Genomic DNA, 23,701 nt, shown 5'->3' with positions numbered 1-23,701 from the left:
TTAGTTTATTCCTAAACTAACATCCTGACTTTACACCTAAAAAAGGTTTATTAAAAGATTACAAAATTAACTCAAAATGGATTAGACTTGAACATAAGACCTGAAACCATAAAATTCCTAGAAGAAAACATAAGGGGTACGCTCCTTGACATCAGTCTTGGCAAGGATTTTTTGGGTTTGACACCAAAAGCAAAAACAAACAAGTGGGACTATGTCAAACTAAAAAGCTTCTGCACAACAAAGGAAACCATCAACAAAATGGAAAGGCAATCCATATATCTGATAAGGGGTTAATATCCAAAATATATTAAAAATTCCTACAACTCAATAGCAAAAAACAAAAACAAAGAACGATCGGATTAAAAATGGGCAGAGGATCTGAATAGACATTCTTCTAAAAAGACACACAGATGGCCAACAGGCACATGAAAAGGTGCTCAACATCACTAATCACCATGGAAATACAAGTCAAAACCACAATGAGATACCACCTCACACCTGTTAGAATGGCTATTATCAAAAAGACAAGAAATAAGTCTTGGTAAGCATGCAGAGAAAAGAGAACCCTTGTATGCTGCTGGTGGGATTGTAAACTTGTGCAGCCACTATGGAAAACAGTATGGAGGTTCCTCAAAAAATTAAAAATAGAACTAACATATGATCCAGCAATTTTACGTCTGGGTATTTATCTGAAGGAAATGAAAATAGTAACTCGAAAAGATATATTGCACACCCATATTCACTGCAGCATTATTTACAATAGCCAAGACACAGAAGCAACCTAAGCATCCATCGATGGATGAATAAAGAAAATATGGTGTGTATATTTATATCAATGAAATATTATTCGGTTATAAAAAGGAAGAAAATCTTGTCATTAGCAACAACATGGATGGGTCTTGAGGGTACTATGCTATGTGAAATAAGTCAGACAAAGAAAGACAAATACCGTTTGATTACTGATACATGGAATCTTAAAAAACAAACAAACAAAACAAGCTCATAGATACAGAGAACAGATTGGTGGTTGCCAAAGGTAGGGGTTGGGCAAAATAGATGAAGGAAGTCAAAAGGTACAATCTTCCAGTTATAAAACAGATAAATTCTGGGGATGTAATGTACAGCATGGTGACTACAGTTAATAATACTTTATTGTATATTTGAAAGTTGCTAAGAGAGCAGATCTTAAAAGCTCTCATCACAAGAAAAAAAAATTTGTGACTATGTGTGGTGATGGATGTAGACTTACTGTGGTGATCATTTTGCAATACATATACATCAAATCATTATGTTGTACACTTGAAACTATTATAATGTTTTATGTCAATTATATCTCAATAAAAAAAGAAAAACATTATATTCACATTAAAGATACAATTTCCTCCACTTTGTTTTCTATAAATTTATTCTTTATTGCATTTAAAAAAAGTATTATTCTATGATATATTAGATAATTTTTCTTTAAAGGTAGTCCTTCACAGATAGTTTGAGAAGTACTAGTCTATATCCTTAGTACTAAAAATGTGGTCCTCAGAATCGCAGTATTGGCAAATTCTGGGAGATTGATGAAATGCAGAACCTCTCGGTGTATCTTTGACCTAAAGAATCAGAATCTATATTTTGAGAAAATCTTCAGGGGATTCACACACAAACTAAAGTTTGAGAAAAACTAATCTACATTATCTTGTAAGTCATGGGGCCTAGTACATGGTAAAATAATATTAGCCCCCTATTATTTCTTCTACTACTACTAGCAACTCATCAAGTTCTAAAGAGCTCACATTTTTAAACCATGATTCCACTGTCCCATTCACATACTATATGCAATCAGGGAAAATTACATAAAAGAATGATAGAGTTACAATAGTACTCTGTGGCAAAAAAACCCTCAGATTTTACATATTTTAAAGCTTTTATCTTCTACTACTTTATGTCAACAGATTGACTGAGCATATAATAACCGCTCAACAAATATTTTTAAATATTTGCTGATATTTGTGAAATCAATTCAAATAAATCAAACCTAGAAACAATATAACTTTATTAAAACCCATGCACTAAGCAGCAATAACTAATTGCAAGAAGACGGTATACCAGCCAACGAGCAAAACAATGTTCTTACATTTAGTACAATAACATATTTTAAAATAATTTTAAAAATAACAGTCCCATATGTTAAATGTTCATTTTATAATATTAGGTGGGAAAAATAAGAGCAAAAATTAATCAGTATTTGGCATAATGTTTAACCTCTATAAAACTTATAGGAGAAAGACTGGAAAATTATAGTGTTAGGATTTTTTTCATTTTACTTGTCTATATTTTCTAAAATTTCTATGAAACTATTCATTGCTTTTCTAAAATACATAGTTTCTAAGTTTTTCCCTTTAGCATGATTAAAGTAACATACTCTCATTGTAGAAAACTGGCAATGTCAGAAACAGCATCTTAAAAACTCCCATTTGACCTCAACTGAAATGCAAACATCAACATTTTGACACATTTTCTTCCAATTTTTAAACGTTTCTAAACTAGTTCAGACATACAAAAATGTATGTAATAAATAGCCAAGTATCTACAACTCAACAAGTAAAACATTGCCAATATAGTTTAAAACCCCTACGGAATTCTCTCCAATTTCCCTCAGAAGTTAACACTATCCTAAATTTGTTTTTTTTTAATCACTTTCATGCATTACTCAATACTTTTATTATTACATATGCATATTCCCTAACTAACGTATAACACCATTTTGCACGTTTTAAAATAGTATCATTGTTTTTTCTTTATTCACTTAACATTCAATACTTAACACGTTGAAAAAGTGTAGCACAGGTATACACATCACTGCTATATAACATTCTATCTATAAACATATCGCAATTTACCTATCCAGTCCCTTTCGATGACATCTAGCTTGCTTCTCATTTTTCCCTATTACAAACAAGGCTGCTAAGAACATTTTAGTAATATGTCTCCTTGTACATATATGAGAATTTATGTGAAATTTTCTGTAGGGGTTAGGAGGTTAGGGGTTAGGAGGAGGTTATATTCCTATAACCTAGGAATTGCTAGGTTATAGAGCATGCACATCTTCAAATTTACTAGATATTGCCAAACTGTTCTCTAGAATAGAAATATACTATCATTTAGGGAAGAAGTCTCATATCTTACATTGAATCAGAAATTTCTATACAGACAGCCCCAAACTTCTGAAAGAAAGCTTTCAAAGTCCACTTATAAGTTGTATGTAATTTGTGATGCACTTTCCAGACAGAAAAAGGCAAAGCAATCATGATTACATTTCTTTATCAGATCCCTTAATCCTTATGTAGCTATATTCTTATCTGAAATAATCTGGCCCAGGTCCACAGGCAGTCATTTGCCATAATTTTCAAGACACGTTTGTTCCATGAGTTAATCTTCACTAGGCTCCTTAGTTCATCTTAAGGTTCTATAATTAAAACTGCATCCATTACTCCAGGTGTTGATACAACAAAATTTGACAGAAGTATGATAATATTTTTAGTTTGTTGCCAGTGTCTTGTCTTGATGCCCAGTGTTACATAGGTTGTTACAGGCACAGCAACAGTGTTGGCTGATGCTGTTTTTTAGATGCTGACCCATGGACATAATAGTTAGTTCATAGTTTGGGATTAAACAGTACTGCATATCCTGGTAGGATCCATAGGACAATGCTTTTGGATTCTGTTGTCAGCCATGGTGATATTGAACATGAGCCATTTATACTACCTCTTCCTGCTCCTATGACTAAAGCCACCCATCTTTAAGGGAAAGCCCAAATTAAAAGTTTATTAGTGAAACAATGTTCTTTTGATAACTGGCACATATGGGTGCTGAACTCCTAGCCTGAATTTATTTCCCTCAAGGTGAAAGTAAATAAGCCAAAGTTGAAGGATCAGTGATTTTTTCCACAAATACACACGAAGTCTTCATTCAATCTATCTAATTTAAGGTTTTCTGTGCCAACATTAATAATAGCATCAGCATACATTTGATGATACTATTTGCCATAACTTGAGGGCTTTACTCATTTCAACCTCACAACCCCACAAACCCCATGAATCCTCACAATCCCTTTTTTTTTTTTTTAAAGATTTTATTTATTTTATTTTTTCCCCCCAAAGACCCAGTAGATAGTTGTATGTCATAGCTGCACATCCTTCTAGTTGCTGCATGTGGGACTCGGCCTCAGGATGGACGGAGAAGTGGTGCCTTGATGCGCACCCGGGATCCGAACCCGGGCCACCAGCATTGCAGAGCGCGCACTTAACCACCAAGCCACAGGGCCGGCCCCCTCACAATCCCTTTTAACTACTAGCCCATTCCATAAATAAGGGAACCAGCACAGAAAATTTACACAATTCACCTGATATCCAACAGTAAGTAGCAGGATGGAAATTTGAATCCAGGCAGTCTGACTCCAGAACCCACCATGCAATGCTCTCTCTAGTAATAACTGTTCCTCCCTAGAATTACTGTGAACTGAATGGCTCAATGACAGGCTAGAGTCACACAAAATGAAAAGTATATTTGTTCAAACAGTAATTCACAGGTGATAAAAGGAATGAAGCCAAGAAAATGCAACAACAACAGAAAAATCTTTAAAACCACCCAATTCAGCAAATGGTGCTCGAAATAGTAGAGGCAGTCATGAGAACTTTTTGAAACTGTGGATTCTGACAGAGAAAAAGCAAACAAAATGGGAAATGGAAAATCTCCTTTGGTGAGTGAGTATCAAGTACAGACATTCATTCCTTCTGCAAAACATTCCCCTTGCCCAAGGTGAGAATAAATTAAAGCAACCTTCTGTGATGCTGAGATAGTTCCTGTAGAGAAGGCAAATAGAGGCCCCGACAAACCTAGAAACAAATTTCTATACCAGTAGGACTAGTAGTTGAGTGCCTCCATGAAAGATGCAGTTTATGATGACTTGGCAATTATAGTTAAGAATTAATATTCTTTATAATGAAATGGGGGGAAAAACTCTAGAGAAAGGCTATATAACTACATTCCAAAAACTAAAGGGGCATCTGAATGGCCTGGCTGTAATGCACTGAAAATTGCAAAATAATTTTATTCCCACAGAGATCAAAATCTTTAGGGTCACAGCCTAAAATCCAACTTCAACCTGAGGTTCAACCCGAGGCTCGACCAGAGAAACAGCGTCAGAGGAGACATTTAGTCTTCCTTAGGGAATTAGTGATTTGTTCTGAAGCTACCCAGACATTGCAACTGAATGCAAAAGGACTTGTAAGAGATAGACTCATCATCCCCTTCAGTTCCTAGATCTCCAAAATCCAAGGTGGTCATCTGGCTAAAAGACTACAGGTACCACATGGATATTCCAACAAAGAAAGGGCAAAGAAAGAAATCTTCATATCTACTTAATATCAAAGGAAGTCAGCACCCGTATTTTCTGATACATACAGTTTAGTTTTTCTTGCAGAGTTCTTAGCAGCTAAAATGTTAGGACCTCCTTTGAAAAACAGAAAGGCATCACCATTGGATATGAGAGGTAGGTGTAACTACTGAGAGTATATCTGATATACAAAAACTTAACTTTTAAAGATGACTTTTTAATGATAAATGGGCTTCTACTAAACACAGTCCTCTTAGCAGAGACTTCTATGTTAAATGAGTAGCTCAGTGAAAGAACTCATCAAGTTTTCCTTGGATTTTGAACAATTCCTCATTTTTAACTTTTATAATTTTTTAATTTGACAAAGAATTTAAAATATTTTTGAGAAGGCTTCTAATTTTTTTTTTTAGTTTAAGAAAGCATTTTAAAATTGCATTTGTCTGTAAATATCCCACAACTGCAGCTTTAGAATCACTGTTTTCCATCAATATGTTATATTTTAAAGATATTTTAAAAAAACTTTTCCCTTCTAGGTTAGCCTTTATTGCTATTCTAGATCAAAGGAATTAAATTCTAAATACATTATCCTCCCACTTTCATGACATTTTTGTAACTAAAGACCCATTACTCATTTCTGGTTGTTTGCCAGCCTCCTTTAAGTATCAGTAGGTGAAGCTATCTCTTATCTCCTATCTATCAGTTGCCTAACTAGGAAGGCCTCTGAGTAACTTCAACATACTGCTAAGGAGCAACCCTTGAGGGGAGTACCCTTGAGGGGAGAATCATTCACCAGCTTGAGAAACACATACTAGATTTAAATATGGGTAAACTAACTTTTGAAAATCACTAAAAGTAGGACTTCTGTGGCTAGTCCTGTGTCCAGATATCATTCACTCATATCATATATATATTTACCTAACCGAATTATGTGAATCCATAAAAAGAAAGCAGAAAATTAATGTAAAAATAGTTCCAGCCCTCTACTAAAAAAGTATGCACCCTAGAGTGAGCATGAGAAGTGGAGGTGAATCTATTATTTCTTCAGTTAGTACGGGTTTTTTTTTTGTAAGGAAGAGCTGCCCTGAGCTAACATCTGTTGCCAATCTTATTCTTTTGGCTGAGGAAGATTGGCCCTGAGCTAACATCTGTGCCCATCCTCCTCTATTTTGTACATGGGGTGCCACCACAGCATGGTTTGATGAGCGGTGCATAGGTCTGCGCCTGGGATCCGAACCAGTGAACCCTGGGCCACCAAAGCGCAGCACGTGAACTTAACCACTAGGCCACCAAGCTGGCCCCAGTATGGCTTTTGAATGCTTCTCAGTGGAAGAATCTCACTCCATGACCAACCATGATTCTATTGCATAAAGACAGTATTCTTCATGTAACATGGTATTAAAACACAAACCAGCAACTTTGCCTAGTACACAATAGCTATCTGATCTATTATCGGAGGAAAACTCCACTCTGGTGTGTGTATATCTACTTATCTAGTTAAATGAAACTGACAAGCAAGTTTAAGTGGCATTACTTTATTAGAATACTTCTAGCTAACACACATAATTAAAAGTAAAAATAACAAGACAGTTATTTCCTTAAAAGTAAAATTATACCGTAATTCAAACATTTAGTCAAAATTGATACTGTCTTACTATATTTACACCTAATACAAATTTTTCAGATACTTACAAAAATATAAGATTAGTTAACTACATTTGCACATACCAAATGTTCAGATCCTTGCAAAAATAGAAGACCAGCATTCCTTTGATAATCAACAGTAACTCACAGTATACCAGTCTTTTTTTATATACCTCCTATGAGAGACTGGGAGATGTGCCACTTAAATATTAAGGCTAATAGTGCCACAAACTGAACTATCATCTACTTGATCAAATGTGACAATTTCATCCATACCAATAACTAAAATCAATTTTCTCTTTTTTCTGCCTGTCTGCTTTGAGTTCTTATGTTTTCAGTGTGTACTATCAGTATCTAACCTAGATGCCATCAGATGTGTTTATCGACACTTCTGTGAGAGGATCTTCTCTTGTTTTTCCTCCTCTTTACTTTCTTCTCATTTTCCTCTTCCCTATAACCTATCTCTTTTCTCTTTCACCTGTCTTTTTATATCATTTTAATCTAGCTACTTATGAAATTAAAGAGATAAAAATGTGCATATGGAAGTGTGACAATGCATATGTAAACTAAGTGCTACTGCCAATAATGGATCAAGCACCATGCTAGGTGCTAGGATACAAAGATGAATAAAACAATATTCCCCTTCAAGGAGCTCACAGTTTGAAGAAAAGATAATATCTGAAAATATTTTAATAAACTGAGGTCTTCTGCATGAGGTCTGAACCTGAGGTATGTCACATGACAGCTTCCAAAGATCTAATTAGTATTATTAGATTCTCTATTAGTCTAAGGGGCAGGGTGGCATGAACAGTGAAATTTTAAATGAAGCCCAAGCCAGTCTGCCAACTTCCAAGTTAAACTTCCTGCATTGAGTTTGAATAGTTTAGAAGATGGCAATACGAGCTCAGCTTCAAAAAAGAACATCAAAGCAGAACAAGCATTGCCAGGCACGCAGAAAAAACAGCATTAAGATTTGTTAAGAACGCCCTAAAGCAAACAAAACATGCTGATAACTAGAAAAAAAAAATGTAAATAAGCACATCTCTGGTGGCATCATAATCATCACAGCTAACTTCTATTGAGTGCCTATTATGTGCCAGCAGTGTGTTAAGAAGGGCTTTCATGTATTATATCAGTTAAGTTAAACTATATATAGATACCATATTTTCCCCATCTCATAGATGAGAAAATTGTGTCTTAAAGAATTTAAATAACTTTCCCAAAGTCAGAGAGTGGTAGAGAACTGATTTAAACTTGGAACTATGACAGCAGATGACCTAATGTTAGCCATTAATTTTTTGATCTCCAGCACCAAGAAATTTGGCAATAGCGTAGACATTTAAATAGAGAATAATTTCCATTAGGCATGCCATTTTCAAGGTCTCAGAAGCCCTTTGGTCTCAGGACCTCTTATACAGAAAATATTTTGTCTTAAGAAATATTGCGAACCCCAAAGAGCTTTTGTTTATGTGAGACATATCCATTGATATTTACCGTATTAGAAATTAAACCTGAGAAGTTTTAAAAACACAAGAACTGTCAGAGCAAAGACATCATCATATATCATGTCGCATTTGGAAACTTCACAGTACACTCGGGAAAGAATAAGACTGAAATGGCAAATAACATTTTAGGAGTATCATGAAAATAGTTTTAACCTTGCAAAAACTCTAAAAGGGCCTCGGGGACACTGAGCGGTCCCTAGAACATACTAGGTAAACTGCTGGATTAAACTATTTACTATATTTTAAAATAAATCATGAATCCTCATTACCACTACCCTTGTCAGAATCTGGAAACTCTGGAAACCCTGGTTGAAAACTATTTATTTAAGACAGAGGTCTCATTTCAGAGATGAGGAAAAAAGATTCAGGGAAGTCAATGGGGCATGCCTAGCCTAAGATCACACAGCTAGTCGGTGGCAGATATCTAAGGTTACTATATTCAAGAAAATATTTTTGGCTTCTGATTACAAAATAGCAGTAGACAAATATTCAGAGACACTTGGTAGTAAGGAAAGCAATTGCACAATAGCTAACAAGGTATCAAAATTCCAAGGATCTCTTGAATGAGCCAGTACTTGCAGTGTTGTGCAGGAAAAGCTAATAGTGTATGCTTCATTTCTCCAATCACTCATAATGTGCTGCTCTTAGAGCTGATCTGAATATACTAAACAACAGTTTTGAGACACTAGACATGGGCAGTGCAGGACAGTGATCCCTGAGAGAGGGGAAATAAAGTAAATCTTATGATTGCTGAGAGAGGGGCAGGGGACAGGGAAGGAAAGGGAGAGGGAGAACGAGATATCCCAACCTAGAACTCTACACCTAGCAAAAAAATAAAGAATATTTCAGACACACAGAAGATGAAAAACTTCATCAGCCCCAGATTTGCACAATGAAGAATGTTAAAGGAAGTCCTTCAGTCAGAAGGGAAATAATACCAGACAGAAATATGGATCTACTCAAAGAATTAAAGCACGTTCTCTGACTAAAATGGAATTAAATGAAATATCAATAATAAAAATATCTCTAGAGAATCCCCAAGTATTTCAAAATTAAACAATACACTTTTAAATAACCCATGGGTCAAGGAAGAAATCAAGAGAAAAATTATAAAGCATTTTGAACTGAATGAAATGAAAACACAACATAGCAAAAATTGTGGGATGCAGGTAACACCACGGTCAGAGGAACATTTATAGTACTAAATACTTGTTAAAAAAGATGAAAGGTCTCAAATCAAACACCTCAACCTCCACCTTAAAAAACTAGAAAACAAAGAGCAAATTAAACTCAAAGTAAAGGTAAGAGTAGAAGTCAAACATACTGAAAACAGAAAACAATAGAGAAAACCCATGAAATCAAAAGCTAGATCTTTAAGAATGTAAAATATTAAGCCTCATAATTAACAAGACAGGAAACAACATATGTTGGAGAGGATGTGGAGAGAAGAGAACTCACATACACTGCTGGTGGGAGTGCAAACTGGTGCAGCCACTATGGAAAACAGTATGGAGATTCCTCAAAAAATCAAGGATAGAACTACCATATGACCCAGCTATTCCACTGCTGGGTATTTATCCAAAGAACTTGAAAACACAAGTGCATAAAGATACACGCACCCCTTTGTTCATTGTAGCGTTATTCACGATAGCCAAGACTTGGAAGCAACCTAAGTGCCCATCAAGGGACGAATGGATAAAGAAGATGTGGTATATATACACAATGGAATACTACTCAGCCATAAGAAACGATGAAATCCAGCCATTTGTGACAACATGGATGGACATTGAGGGTATTATGCAAAGTGAAATAAGTCAGAGGGAGCAGGTCAAATACAGTATGATTTCCTTAAGTAGCAGATAATAACAACAATAAACAAACACATAGAGACAGAGATTGGATTGGTGGTTACCAGAGGGGAAGGGTGAGGGAGGAGGGTGAAAGGGATAATTCAGCACATGTGTGTGGTGATGGGTTGTAATTAGTATTTGGGTGGTGAACATGATGTAATCTATGCAGAAATAGAAGTATAATGATGTACACCTGAAATTTATACAATGTTATAAACCAATGTTACTGCAATAAAAAAAAAAAAAACACAAAAGTCAAGGCCATTAAAAAAAAAAAAGGTGGAGAAACTGTTCTAGATTAAAAGAAACTAAAGAGACATAAAGCCAAAAAAAAAAAAAAAAAATTAAGCCTCTAGCCATACTGATAAGGAAAAAGAGGAAACAATTAACCAATATCAGGAATGAGGTAGGGATTCTAACTACAGATCCTACAAATATTGTGTCAGGTAGACTCTAAGACGGACCTCAATGATCTCTCTTCTGGTATTCACACCCCTAGATAAACAATTCCTGTTGAGTGTGAGCTGGCCAGGTGACTTGCTTCTAACCAACAGAATACGGCAGAAGTGATGGACTGTCAATTAGGCTCCATAATATTGTATCTTCTATCTTGCTAGCAGACTCCCACCCTTGCTGGCTTTGATGAAGTGAGCTGCTATGATAGCAAGGGCCAGCTGGCAGGATACTGAGGCAGATTCCAGCCAACAGCTAACAGGGAACTGTGGCTCTCAGTTCAACAAACCAAAAGGAACTGAATCTTGCCAAAAAACTGATGAGCTTGGAAGCAGATCCTTCCCCAATCAGTCTTTCAGATGGGACCCTAGTTCTGGCAAATACCTTGCTTACAGCCTTGTAAGAGACTCTGAAGCAAAGGACCAAGCTAAGCTATGCCAAATTCCTCACCCACAGTTAACTATGAGACAATAAGTGTGTGTTATTTTAAGCCACTAAGTTTGTGGTAATTTATTAATGTAGCAAGAGATAACTAATATAAATACTTAAAAGATAACAAAGAGATATTATCAACAACTTTATGCCAATAAATTCAACTTAGATGAAATGAACAAATAGACATATTTCTTAAAATATACGAACAGAGCTCACTCAAGAAAAAAATAAATAATCTGAATAGTCCTTTATCTATTAACAAAATTGAAATTGTAATTCTAAGTCATACCCAAATGAAAATTCTAGGCCCATGTATCTTCACTGGTAAATTCTACCAAACATTTAAGGAGGAAATAATACCAATTCTACACAAATTCCTCCAAAAAATTAAAGAGGAAGTAATACTTCTCAACTTGCTCTTGGAGGTCAGTATTACCATGATACAAAATTCTGACAAAGACAGTACAAGAAAAAAAATACTACTGATCAGAACTACTTAAATATAAAAATTCTTAATAATATTTTAGCAAATCCAATTCAACAATATATAAAAAGGACAATACATAATAATCCAGTGCTATTTATCTCAAGAACGCAAGGTTGGTCTAAAATTTAAAATAGCAATCAACATAATTCCCACAATAACACACTAAAAAGAAAAACCATATGACTATCTCAATACATGCAGAAAAAAATTTTATAAAATTCAACATTCATTTTTGATAAGTACTCTCAACAAATTAGAAATAAAAGGGAACTTGCTCTATCTAATAAATCACATCAATGAAATATATAGCTAACACCATACCTAATGGTGAAAGACATTATTTTCCCAACATCAAGAATAAGGCAAAGCTATCCACTCTTACCACTTCTATTCAACACTGTACAAGAAATCATAACCAATTCAATAAGGGGGAAAAAATCCAGATTGGAAAGGAAAAAGTTAAACTCTCATTATTCACAGATGACTTAGTAACCAAACAGAAAATCCTCCAGTATGTACAAAAAAGCTACTACAGCTAGTGAGTTTAGCAAGGTACAAGATACAAGGTCAATATACAAAAACTTACTGTAGTTTTATATAAGACATAAATAACCAGAAACTGAAATTAAAAAAAACATTTATAATAGCATTAAAAATTATTTAGTGATAAACTGAAAGAAAGATGTGCAAGATGTGTTCACTGAAAACCGTAAAACATCACTAAGAGAAGACTTAAAGAAGACTTAAATAGGGAGATAAATCATGTTCACGGATCAGAAGACTCCACATTGTTAAGATACCATTTCCCCTTAAACTGATCTACAGATTCAACAGTCCCAACCAAAATCCCAGAAGACTCTGTAGAAACTGATATGCTGGTTTTAAATTTTTCAATTGATTTTCAACAGAGATAACAAGGGAATTCAATGGGAAAAATGATAATCTAATGATAATACCGCCAACAAATGGTGCCAACAAAATTGGATAGCCTTATGCAAAAAAAAAAATCAACTTGAATTCATATTTCACACCTTACCCAAAAATGAACTAGCAATAGATCACAGATCTAAATTAACAGTTAAATGCATAAGTTGTCTAATTTACTATTTCTTGAGACTGTTACTAGCAGTCAAACTCAATTCATAAGTAATACAGGAGGATTCCATGTGAGAAAAATATGTGACAAGTATTTTCTATTCCTTTTTAAAGATTTATAATTTACAACATCAAAAACTGAGAAATCTAACACGAACAAAGAAGTCTGCTGAATTTTAACTCAGTAAATATACTGGCCCACAGAGCTCTGTATTTACATACTGTTTATTAATATCCTATTAAGCATAGTTTGAGAAACTATGATCTTGTTCAAAATTTTTGTTTTACATGTTAGGAACTAATGTCCAGAATAAGTAACTCATTTGACCAAGTACACTTGCCTAAAGGAAAAGTCTCCAGGCTTAAGTCTTCTTTTCTTTGTATTACCAAACAGATTATCATTTTCACTTGGTATGCCCTGGAGGGTTCATAACCAGGTATCACTTCTATTTCTGTGCTTCTACTCTCCCTGGGCCATCATTATTGTAACTTTTATCATTCTATAGTATAATAATCTGTTTTGCCCATGAGAATGAGCACTCCTTTTGCCCAGGGAATGTAGACTGATCATTCTGTTTTGCCCAACTAATTCCAGCGACTAGAAAACAGTGAAATCTCAATAAGTGCTTCATGAATGAGAAACATGGGAGAAAAAAAGGATTTCCATGTGAACAGTCCACAAACGAAGAAGTCCAAGAGAAGACTACAAGATTCCAAGTTGGGAAAAAAGATAGTGAGGAAAAGTGATCTAAGAAAGTAAGGTTAGTGGGAAATCAAGAATAATATATACAGAGCAAGAACTCAGAAAAGTATAAACTCAATGAGATGTAATAGTATCACCAAGGCAGAGAAGATATTTGGTTCAAGACAGATGATACTTTATTGAATAATCACTAAATAATTCCCTATACTAAAAACTAGGAATATGGTCTGCTTCATGCAAAAAGTTGCACATTGATTATGATATAAAACCACATTAAAAATTATTTCATTTGATAGCAAAAAGGATTAAGCATCAGTTCAATATGTTGAAGGAAAACATCCCAAGTTTGTTATTCTCAGAATAAAAATGTTAGAATATATGACAACAAAAGTACATCACAAAAGGAACTAACATTAATTGATCATGCTAAGCCTCTGACATACATAAGCTCATTTAGGTCTCATCACTACTTTGCGAGATAGATATCCTTTCAAACAGATTTGAGGAACTGAAGTCTCTTCTTTTAGAATTTATATTCTGTCACAAGAATGTAGATTAAGAAGAATCTATATTCATAAGAATTTGGGTTGCCCAACTTTTTCCCCCATTAATCTCCAAATCCCAAGATCTGTAATGCAATGAACTTTTCCAATAGTTTCAATTTCGTAAACATAATTTCCTTTTCCTGACTTATAGAACCTCTTGGGGGGCATTTAAAAACTGTAACAGGTCCAGTGTTTTGTTCAGGACGTACTTCAGGAATTCAGAACAGCTACCTCTCTACGGAGCATCCAAGACTTGTAAAATTCCTAACACCGTTTTGTACCATAATGGATCTGTAACTTTTCATGAGACTGGATGTAAAAAGAGGAATACATAGACTACTTAATAAATTCCAGATATTGTGCTAAATACTTCATAAAATTTCCTGTATTTAATTCTCACACACATCTTGTGAGATAAATCTCTCTGTATATGAGAAATCTGAGGCTCAGAAATTAAGTATGTTATCTTTTCCGAGGTCAAATATAGTGGTGAAACTAGGACGCAAACTTATCTGATTCATTCCATGGCTTATATTTTTTTACATATAAAATGTGAATAATATTTTTCTAAGAAATAACGATAGTATTATCATCTTACAACTTTTAGGGTATCTGTCTTTAAACTGTTTTGGGATCTCTTTTATACTTTGGCAAGTGTGACATGGTAGAAAAGGACAGTAATTTAGAGTCATACTGCCTAGTTACAAGTGTGACATGGTAGAAAAGGACAGTAATTTAGAGTCATACTACCTAGTTACTAGTTTTGGACATTTAATATCTGGTAAGTTATCTACCTTCTCTGAGCCTCAATTTCCTCACCTCTAAAATGGACAGGATTTTAAAAATAGCTTCTTAGTGAGCTGGTATGAAGCTTACAACAGGCAACATGTGACAGATTTTAAACTATATTGTGACAAATGCTACTTATGATTATTTCTATTAATAAAAATAGGTTAAGTGGACCCAAAAATGTATTCCGCCTGAATCTACCCTCCAGTATATTCTCATGAATAAGAAATATCTAAATTTATAGAAAATAATAAAAAGACTGTCAGAGAGTAAGACCTCAACAATTATAAAAAGGGACATAAGAGAGATTCAAAGGTTAATATGTTTGGACTTCCACTTGTTAACTTTAAAGACTGACCAATAAAAAGATTAAAAAAAGAACTATAAAGATCAATCCTGATAAAGACGTTATTTCATAGGCATACAAAGTTAAGTGAAACTCATCAATGAGGTGAGAAACTGACATAAAGGCTCTTTCTGAAAGATCTATGTTAGAGCATCTCAACAGGCATTGTCCCTGAAAGAATGGCTAGACTGAAAAAACAGAAGGTTTGACTGGCTTAAAATGGAATAGTGGACAATCTGATAGCTATGTGATTTCTTTATTTTAAATATCTTTTGGCAAGAGATTTAACCAAATTTTTTTCTTATACAAGAACATTAATATTAAAATTTATAGGCAGATACTGTTTTGAATGCAACCAAGAGTAACAAACATTTTCTCTCATGGGTTTATTTAAACCTAACTTTAAAATACACCCTTTTCTTACCCACAGTTTTCTTCACATTCAGAACATTCAGAAGGAGCAGTTACATAACAAAACAGAGATTAATGGGAACATAGATGCAATATATAGAAAACACTTACTTTAATTCTCTGTCCCTCCTGTCTTTCTTTGCTATTTAACTGCTTCATCTCGTGTTTTGTACCTGAGATCAAGAGGCATAAAATACTATTTCAAAATTTGTGTGTCCTTTCTAATTATTGCATTTGAACTCCTAGTAGCTATAAAACCTACATCATTTTCCCCTTCAAAAATAAATACAATAGCAAACGATACACAATCTAGAAAAAATATCTACCCTAAAGGAGAAAGTAACACTAAACTTTATTACCCATCAATGCTGACAAATGGGGGACAATAAGTAAAAACTGTTTTATTTATTTTTTATTCACACAACTAGATTTCCCATTTATAAGGGAAATTATTTATCAAAATCAAACAATCTGGTAGCTGTATAACACAACCACAGCTAACTTGTCAAAGCCAAAATAAAACACGTGGAGTCTGAGTCATCATTCTGTGGGCAGAGTGAGTCTATAAGTGAGTCTCTATGATTTTTTATCTTCCTCAGTCACCAAGTGTGCCAGTTTTTTTTTTTTTTTCCTTTGCAGCATCTCTCCTCTTTCCATTATTTTGTGATCTTGATTGATCCTATCATCCTAATCTAAGTCTTACTTCATCACAAGTGAGCCTGTGTAGTAATACCTTACCAGATCATCCCACTTTTTGTCACTCTTTTGCTTTGGATCCATCCTTCATACTACAATATATTGATCTTTATAAAATCATTCCCTATGTAAAAGTCTGTTTTTAATTGGCTTTCTAGTCCCTAAAAGATAGACTATATTTCTTCTACAGAAAGATTACCTGCCTTATTGCTCTATATACCTACAAAGCAAGCTGTTTACTATTTACTGAATTTTGTGATGTTGGGGCCTCTGTACTTGTGGGTCCCATCATTCCACACTTCCAGAAAGTTGTCTTCCTTTCAGCCTTATTCATACAAATACCGTCTGTCCTATAATATTCTACTCAAACACTTCCTCTTCTAGTAAGTCTTTCCTGACCACCCAAAGTAATCTCTCCTTCTCCTGTAATCCCACGGTAACGAATGAAATTATTTTGGTAATTAATTATTTGCTGCCTAATTATAGCTTCTCTATTGCTGCCTTAAAAAGAGTTCAAGTTTTATAATGTGTTTAACTCTTAAGGTAAATGTGATTTGTATTTCTAACCATATTCCCCGAACTCTAAGATATACATTTATTCACTTTTGAAATTTCAGAAACCGACTGCATTCACAAATCTCAGCATCTTAAACTGGGGGACCACAGTAAGCACAAGTTCCTTAAAAGCAGGCAGACAACATTATCCTTATTTACAAGGGTGGCTCTCATGCCACTGTGCTCTGCTGGAAGACAAAAACAACAGGCTCTCTCTACCCCTAGATATTGCCAAGGCCCCTACTGTCAAATGTAAATGAACTACACACCAGATTCTCCCAAAACTCTGCCAGTATAACCCTTCCTAGGGTCAGAACAACCTCTGTGTATTTTTATAGATAGCATGTGAAGGGAACTAAGGGTCTATTATCCCATCTCCAACTTGCTATCCATCAAACTACAGAGTGGCTCTTAGCCAAGCTCTTCCACATGAATGAGGAGACACTGAATACCTGCAAAGAATGGAGAGAGCACTAAGCGAAATTAAAGATCTCTTTAGGCACATCTGGCAGAAATGGCCCAGCAGTTGCTACAGAAGTAACATTAAACTCAACCAGATAACCTTATAGACTCCTTTTAGTTTCTATAAAATCTGAAAGCTATATGTTTACTGTAGTTGAATTTTTATTTATTTCTGTTTCCCTTATCCCAAGTACCTGATCTATGGCTTGGGGTATGACTCTTAGCAGGCTAGAGCAATTCCTGAATCCTTGTACCTTCAATTTTCATTTTCTTTTCTACCTGACCTGGTCTACCAGGCTGCCATCCATGTGTATTCCTAACAACTGGTCTAAGAAATGACCACTGGTAGGGCATTTTAAATAAACCGACCCTTCATATCCTTTCATTGGGACAGGTAGCAGAAATCATAGAATGTATTAAAATGAAAGACCTCAAAACACACCTACTATATATCCCTTAATAAAAAGTCCCTGAAATTATTTTGTACTGAGTCATATACAGCAGCTAAACCAAGTATTTTAAAGCAAACTCATCACCACATAACTGGTTTTCCCCTTCTCCACTAATAGGCCTAAGTCCAGAACTTTAGTAAAGTAGTTATTATTAGTACCCACCCTTCTTCTACCAGTGAAAAAAGGAAAAGAAAAAAATTGAGGCAAAGAGAAGTACTGTGCCCACAGTCATACAGGTAAGAAGCAGTAGTGCCAGAAATAGAACCCAGACAACCTGATTTCAAAACTCTATGCTATTGTGCCTCACAATACACTATACTTGCCGGCAAATTTTTTTATCATATCATGCCCCATGTCCTCTTTTGGGATATCAATTGCAATTCTCTTCTCTTTTCACCTTTTTCCTCTCTCTTCTCCCATTCCTTCAGTATACGGAAGAAAATTTAAGATAGTTCTTTTAAGTTGAGAAATACTAAGGGTTAATAAGGGGGGTTAAAAAGTACTAGCACAGAATTCAGAATATCTGAGTTCTATGCCAGAGTCTGCCATTAACTAGGCAAATTGTCTAGCCAAATCTCATGTGTATTTTGTATCAACAGCAAACATTTCAGCCTAGCCAAATCCCAAACTCTCTAAGTCTTAGTTTCTTCATCTATGAAATAAAAAGACTGGACATAGGGCCGTCCCCGTGGCTTAGCGGTTGAGTGCGCGAGCTCCGCTGCTGGCGGCCCGGGTTCGAGTCCCGGGCGTGCACCGACGCACCACTTCTCTGGCCATGCCAGGGCCACGTCCCACATGCAGCGGCTGGAGGGATGTGCAGCTATGACATATGGCTATCTACTGGGGCTTTGGGGGAAAACATAAATAAATAAAATTATAAAAAAAAAAAAAAAGACTGGACATAAATAACTAACATATCTCACAGTTTTGAAAATTCTATAATACTGTAAAATGGGGAGGGAAGAAGAGCAACATGGACATGATTGTTTCAATCTGCAAACCATATTATAAAGAGAAGGGAAAATTATGGTGGAAATTTAGCAATTAGAAAAAGTAAGCACTCAAACTCTACTCAATTGAACATTGCTTCTTTTCTAAAAGTAACTACTATAATAGATTATATGTAACATGAAAAATATTCATGATTAAAATGCCAACTCCTGGTCACTGATGGGGCCTATAAATATAATTTCTATTAGTGGTTACCTACCAGTGAACTCATTTACCTTTTAAATTAAGGAATGAAAAACTCTGTATCTTAGGAAAGAACGTCAGCAAGAAGACTTCTTTGTCCTGTGAACCCCACCACAACCCCTAGCGCAGGGTGCAAACCCCAATGGTACTTCAGCACTTTGAGCTTGGCCTATGTTGGGGAGCAGAGAGAAGAGGGCAGGAAAACCAAGATGGCATGGCCCCTTGGAATTTCCACGAACTAACATGATCAAACAACATTTCGGAAACAGAATTTGCATATCAGGAAATATAACCATGAAAATGCACAAGGAAATATTAGATATTTGGAAATAATAATAATAGTAGTGGTAATAATAGTAATAGCAGCTTTCATTCTACCAATAAATGAAATGAAATACTTCATAGCTATTATTACATTTCATCTTTACCAAAACTCTATGATATATGTAAAATTATCATAATTTTAGAAATGAGAAATCTGAGGCACAAAGAGGTTAAGTAACTTTTCCAAGGTCATAAAGTACAACTCTCCAGAGGCTGTGATGATCTTAAATAAAATGTTTCACTAAGCAGTGTCATCAATTAGGACAGTAATTGGTAAGCACAGAAAAAAAGCCCATTACCATTAATACCACCACCATCTACTTCGAGCTTTGCCATCTTAAATCAACTTTGATTTTTTTCGACCTTCAATCTCCAAACACAATTAATCCAGTAAATTAATGATTCTTCCCCAATTTGACTATATTCAGCAAACACGTATAAAGCATCCCTTATGTATAAAGCATTGTACTAGACAGACTAAAACTTTCATATCCAAGTTTGTCAGAAGACTTCTGCTTTTCTAAGAAAAAAATAGACAAATGAAGGGAAAAGGAAATCGATTTCACGTCCTTTACAAATCTAAAAGAAGTAAAGGTATACTAAACATGACTGAACCAGCAAATAATTTTTATTCACGATACTTAGAATGCAGCACATTTGCAAATGTACTCATCCATTTAAATTTGTTTGTTACATATAGATCTAGCTGATGAATTCTGATATACATAGGATTAAAGCCAAGACTTACATAGCACTGACTATGTACCAGACACTGATCTAAGCACTTTACACATATTACCTCACTTAATCCTCACAACAACCTTATAAAGTAGTTATTATTATCCCCATTTCACAGACGAGTAAACTGAGGTACAGTGAATTTAAGTAACTTGTCCAGAATCACACAGGTAGTAAGTGGCAGAGCTAGGATTCATACTCAGGCAGTCTGGCTCCAGAGTCTGTGCTCTTAACTGCTGCCTTCTAAAGAGGAAAAAAAAATCTGAAACTAAAATAAATCATTAACTCTGTAGTAAATAAAAAAATCATAATATTCTCTGGCCTTTATGCCTGGTACAATGTCAAATATAGAAAACATTTGTTAGCAAGAAAGGATAAAAAATAAGAGAGTGGGGACAAACTCATTAACTATACTTCTTGCCCATATCTAAACTGAGATTTTAATTGCTCCTTTCAGTCTCTGAAAAGGTGCTTTAACCTCAATCACCACTTTCACATATTTTTAAAAACAGAAGTGCTATTCACATCACACTAATGCTTTTATTTATTCATGGTTGTGTTTTTATTTTGCACAGGACTTGAACAAAGTTAGAGAGGTCTGAGGTACACGCCACAAATCTGTGTTACTTCCCTCTGTCTCAAACATGTTCTGTCTCAGCTCCACATTTCCTAAGAATGCTGACCATGTCTACTATTTCTTCTATAACTGCTATTAGGTATAGTGTTTATTTCTGTGTCTGCCTAACAAAAACTCTGCACTGAATGACGTGCTGTAGGTAGGTCTGATAACCAGAAATTCAACCAACCACCTGTATACCGTGAGGCTACTTTTCTGGTGGATTTGGGAAAAACACGGCAGACATACCAGACAGGAGCTCTGCTGGAATGACTTTTCCTACTTCCGAGAGGACGGGTATAAGACTAACACAACAATGAGAAGTTTGTGGCCTCTTAACCACACAACTCTAGTGGAGCTCACTTATGCAACAAAGTTACTAGAGCAGAATGGTATTTTTGTTAGAATTACATTTAAAGTCAAAAAGTATACATAGCAAAAAGTCCCTTCAACACCTGTTAAATAAATATTAAGCTCAACCTACATGACCTTGTAGAGCCAATCTTGTACAGTAAAATGTATAGTAATATACAGTATTAAACAGAGTTCATGTGCCAAATATGGTTTCACAGTACTGCAAAAATTATTCTTTCTCCCTCATAGTTTTGAGTGGGGGCAGAGAGGGAGGAGAACAGCAACTCAGATAATTGAATCCATCTAAAATTAAAAGCATATGTTTTATAACTTCACCAAACTACTCATTTTGCAGTTCTTAAATATCTTCTATTGTGGCCTACAGAGTGTTTTCAAACTTTAAAAAAAGTAAAATAAGTGCCGCTGGCCCGGTGGCAGACTGCTTAATTTCGCACACCCTGTTTTGGTGGCCCAGGGTTCGCAGTTTTGGATCCTGGGCGCGTACCTATGCACTGCTCATCGGGCCATGCTGTGGCAGCGTCCCATATACAAAATGGAGAGAGATGGGCAAAGATGTTAGCTCAGGGCTCATCTTCCTCAGCAAAAAGAGGACTGGCAACAGCTGTAGCCCATGGCCAATCTTCCTCACCAAAAAAAAAGAATAAAAGTAAAATAAGAGGTTGGCCCTGTGGCCTAGTGGTTAAGTTCAGTGTGCTCCGCTTCAGCAGCCCAGTTCGGTTCCCTGGTGTGGACCTACACCACTCATGGGCAGCCACGCTGTGGCAGCGACCCATATACAAAATAGAGGAAGACTGGCATAGATGTTAGCTCAGGGCGAATCTTCCTTAGCAAAAAAAAAGAGTAAAATAAAAAATTTGTCTATCAGTAACATAAAATCAAATTATTTTTTAAATAAGGCAACTTGCTGTGATGAAAATTTTAAAGAATATGGTAAAGTCTAAACAAATTTCATTCACATAATTTCTACAAATGTACTTGCAATTTCATTAAAGTTTAAATTGACTTTTTAATAATTTTATTAACAATGTGTCAAAATTGGTTTTTAGCCAACGTCAATATTTTTTTCTGAATTTAAAAAACTCAACATACTAAAATACTCAGGAGAATGAAGTACTTTGGTCAACTAAGATTCCTATTAACAAAATTATAACCAACTATACTTATGATTATGAAAAAAATGGTCAAGATGGTGAGCGGTGTTTAATGATAAAACCCAAAAAGCTGACAATCTTCCTATAAAGGAATGTTGAGGGCAGCTTCAAAGATAACCATAAATGTCTTTCCGTGGTGAGAAGAGTTCAGGGGAGAAATAAATGGTCTGAAACCATAAATAAAACATAACTAGCTCACTAAACCATTTTAGGTTCAAAACTATGACTATGATAGGAGAAGGAAAGTTAGTAGAAGAGTTGATTTCAATGGGAACAAAAATAAAGAAGGATAGCATTCAATTATCACTCTATCTGATCTCTCAGTAGACAGGTAGGACTATATATACATATATGTATTGATGGTTGTATGCTAGACTGGGAATATCTAGAGATTCATCTAGGTTTTTTAAATAGAAAACTAGTTTAGTATAAAATCAATTTAACTTTTCACTGCACATAATATACACTCAAAAAAATAAATTAAGAGTAAAAAAATAGAACTTCACCTTTGACCTAGACATCAAATAGCAAAAAGAAAAGCAAGATTTGCTTTGAAGTCCACTTCTAGAGGCAAACTCAATTTCAGGATCCTGAAATATGCAAATATTTGGATACATTATTATGTTCTCTTCTCCTAAAATCCTATTTAGTATTTGAGAAAAAAAAATTAAAAGCTTGAAAGGGAAGTAAATATCAGATACAAAGGCATCATTTAACACATTTTAAGAAATAACATGTTATCACATAGTAACTCAAGCTCTGAAAGAAAATAATACAATAGTAATCAATAGTATTGTGTTCTCCACTGTATAAAATCCCCACTTCAAAATCTAAACAGGAAATCTATCTTTCTATTCACAATATTATTCAAAGAATCAAAAACTTTCAAGGGTCGAAGGAAATTTAGACATCAACCAGTTTAACCATCCCCAAGATAAAATGATGTGTCCAACATTAAATGGCAAGTTCCTAGCCGAGGTGATAGGAAATCTAAGTCTTGTGATACCCAGGACAGTGCTCTTTACACTACACTTCTCAGCACTGATTCCTGAAAGGAAGCACTAAAACTCATGTTTAACAGCCTCTCTATATCTTTTTGGCTTCCACATGACTATCCCAGTTCTTTCCAAAGTATTTAAAATAAATTAAACATAGGCTACAGCCAAATGTAATAGCAAAACCACATATTTTAATAAGTATTTTAACTCAGCATTTTTCAATGCAAAACAGTGAAACGCATATGCAGACTATGAACTCCAATCACATATTTTCCTTCCACTTAAGCGAATTTGCTTCTAGAGTTAAGTACCCATAAATTTTATGCTTGTCTATCTTCTCTTGGTTAATTTTGAGAGAAATAAATAGTTCATTATTCATTCAAAGTACAACCTTTTGGAAAAGGTATCTTTTAACCTCACCAAGTTACTGGGAGTCTCAGAGCAGAGTGGTTAATTTTATTGCCAATTCTTTGGTCTAATTTTCAATCTCTCAGTCT

General features: G+C 34.9%; 1 protein-coding gene across 14 annotated transcripts in view; it reads right to left on the bottom strand.

The window, feature by feature from the left end:
- Nucleotides 1-23,701, bottom strand: part of TCF12 (transcription factor 12) — a 373,333-nt gene that overhangs the window by 196,755 nt on the left and 152,877 nt on the right. For 7 of the 14 annotated variants that reach the window (XM_087427661.1, XM_087427651.1, XM_087427653.1 and 4 more), the window contains one exon: nt 22,713-22,796. The exons of 5 other annotated variants lie outside the window; for them this stretch is intronic. In XM_087427661.1, the coding sequence (XP_087283787.1) occupies nt 22,713-22,796 (84 nt within the window). Of the gene's footprint in view, nt 1-15,754; nt 15,817-22,712; nt 22,797-23,701 lie in introns of those variants that run through there. 2 more of the 14 variants (XM_087427709.1, XM_014780753.2) reach the window with 2 other exon arrangements.

Source organism: Ceratotherium simum, chromosome 3, assembly GCF_057802395.1.
Source record: "Ceratotherium simum simum isolate JZ-2026a chromosome 3, ASM5780239v1, whole genome shotgun sequence".
In the NCBI taxonomy this organism is placed as follows: Eukaryota; Metazoa; Chordata; class Mammalia; order Perissodactyla; family Rhinocerotidae; genus Ceratotherium; species Ceratotherium simum.
The sequence above is the reverse complement of the archived record's forward strand: the minus strand, read 5'-3'. Positions and strand labels throughout refer to the sequence as shown.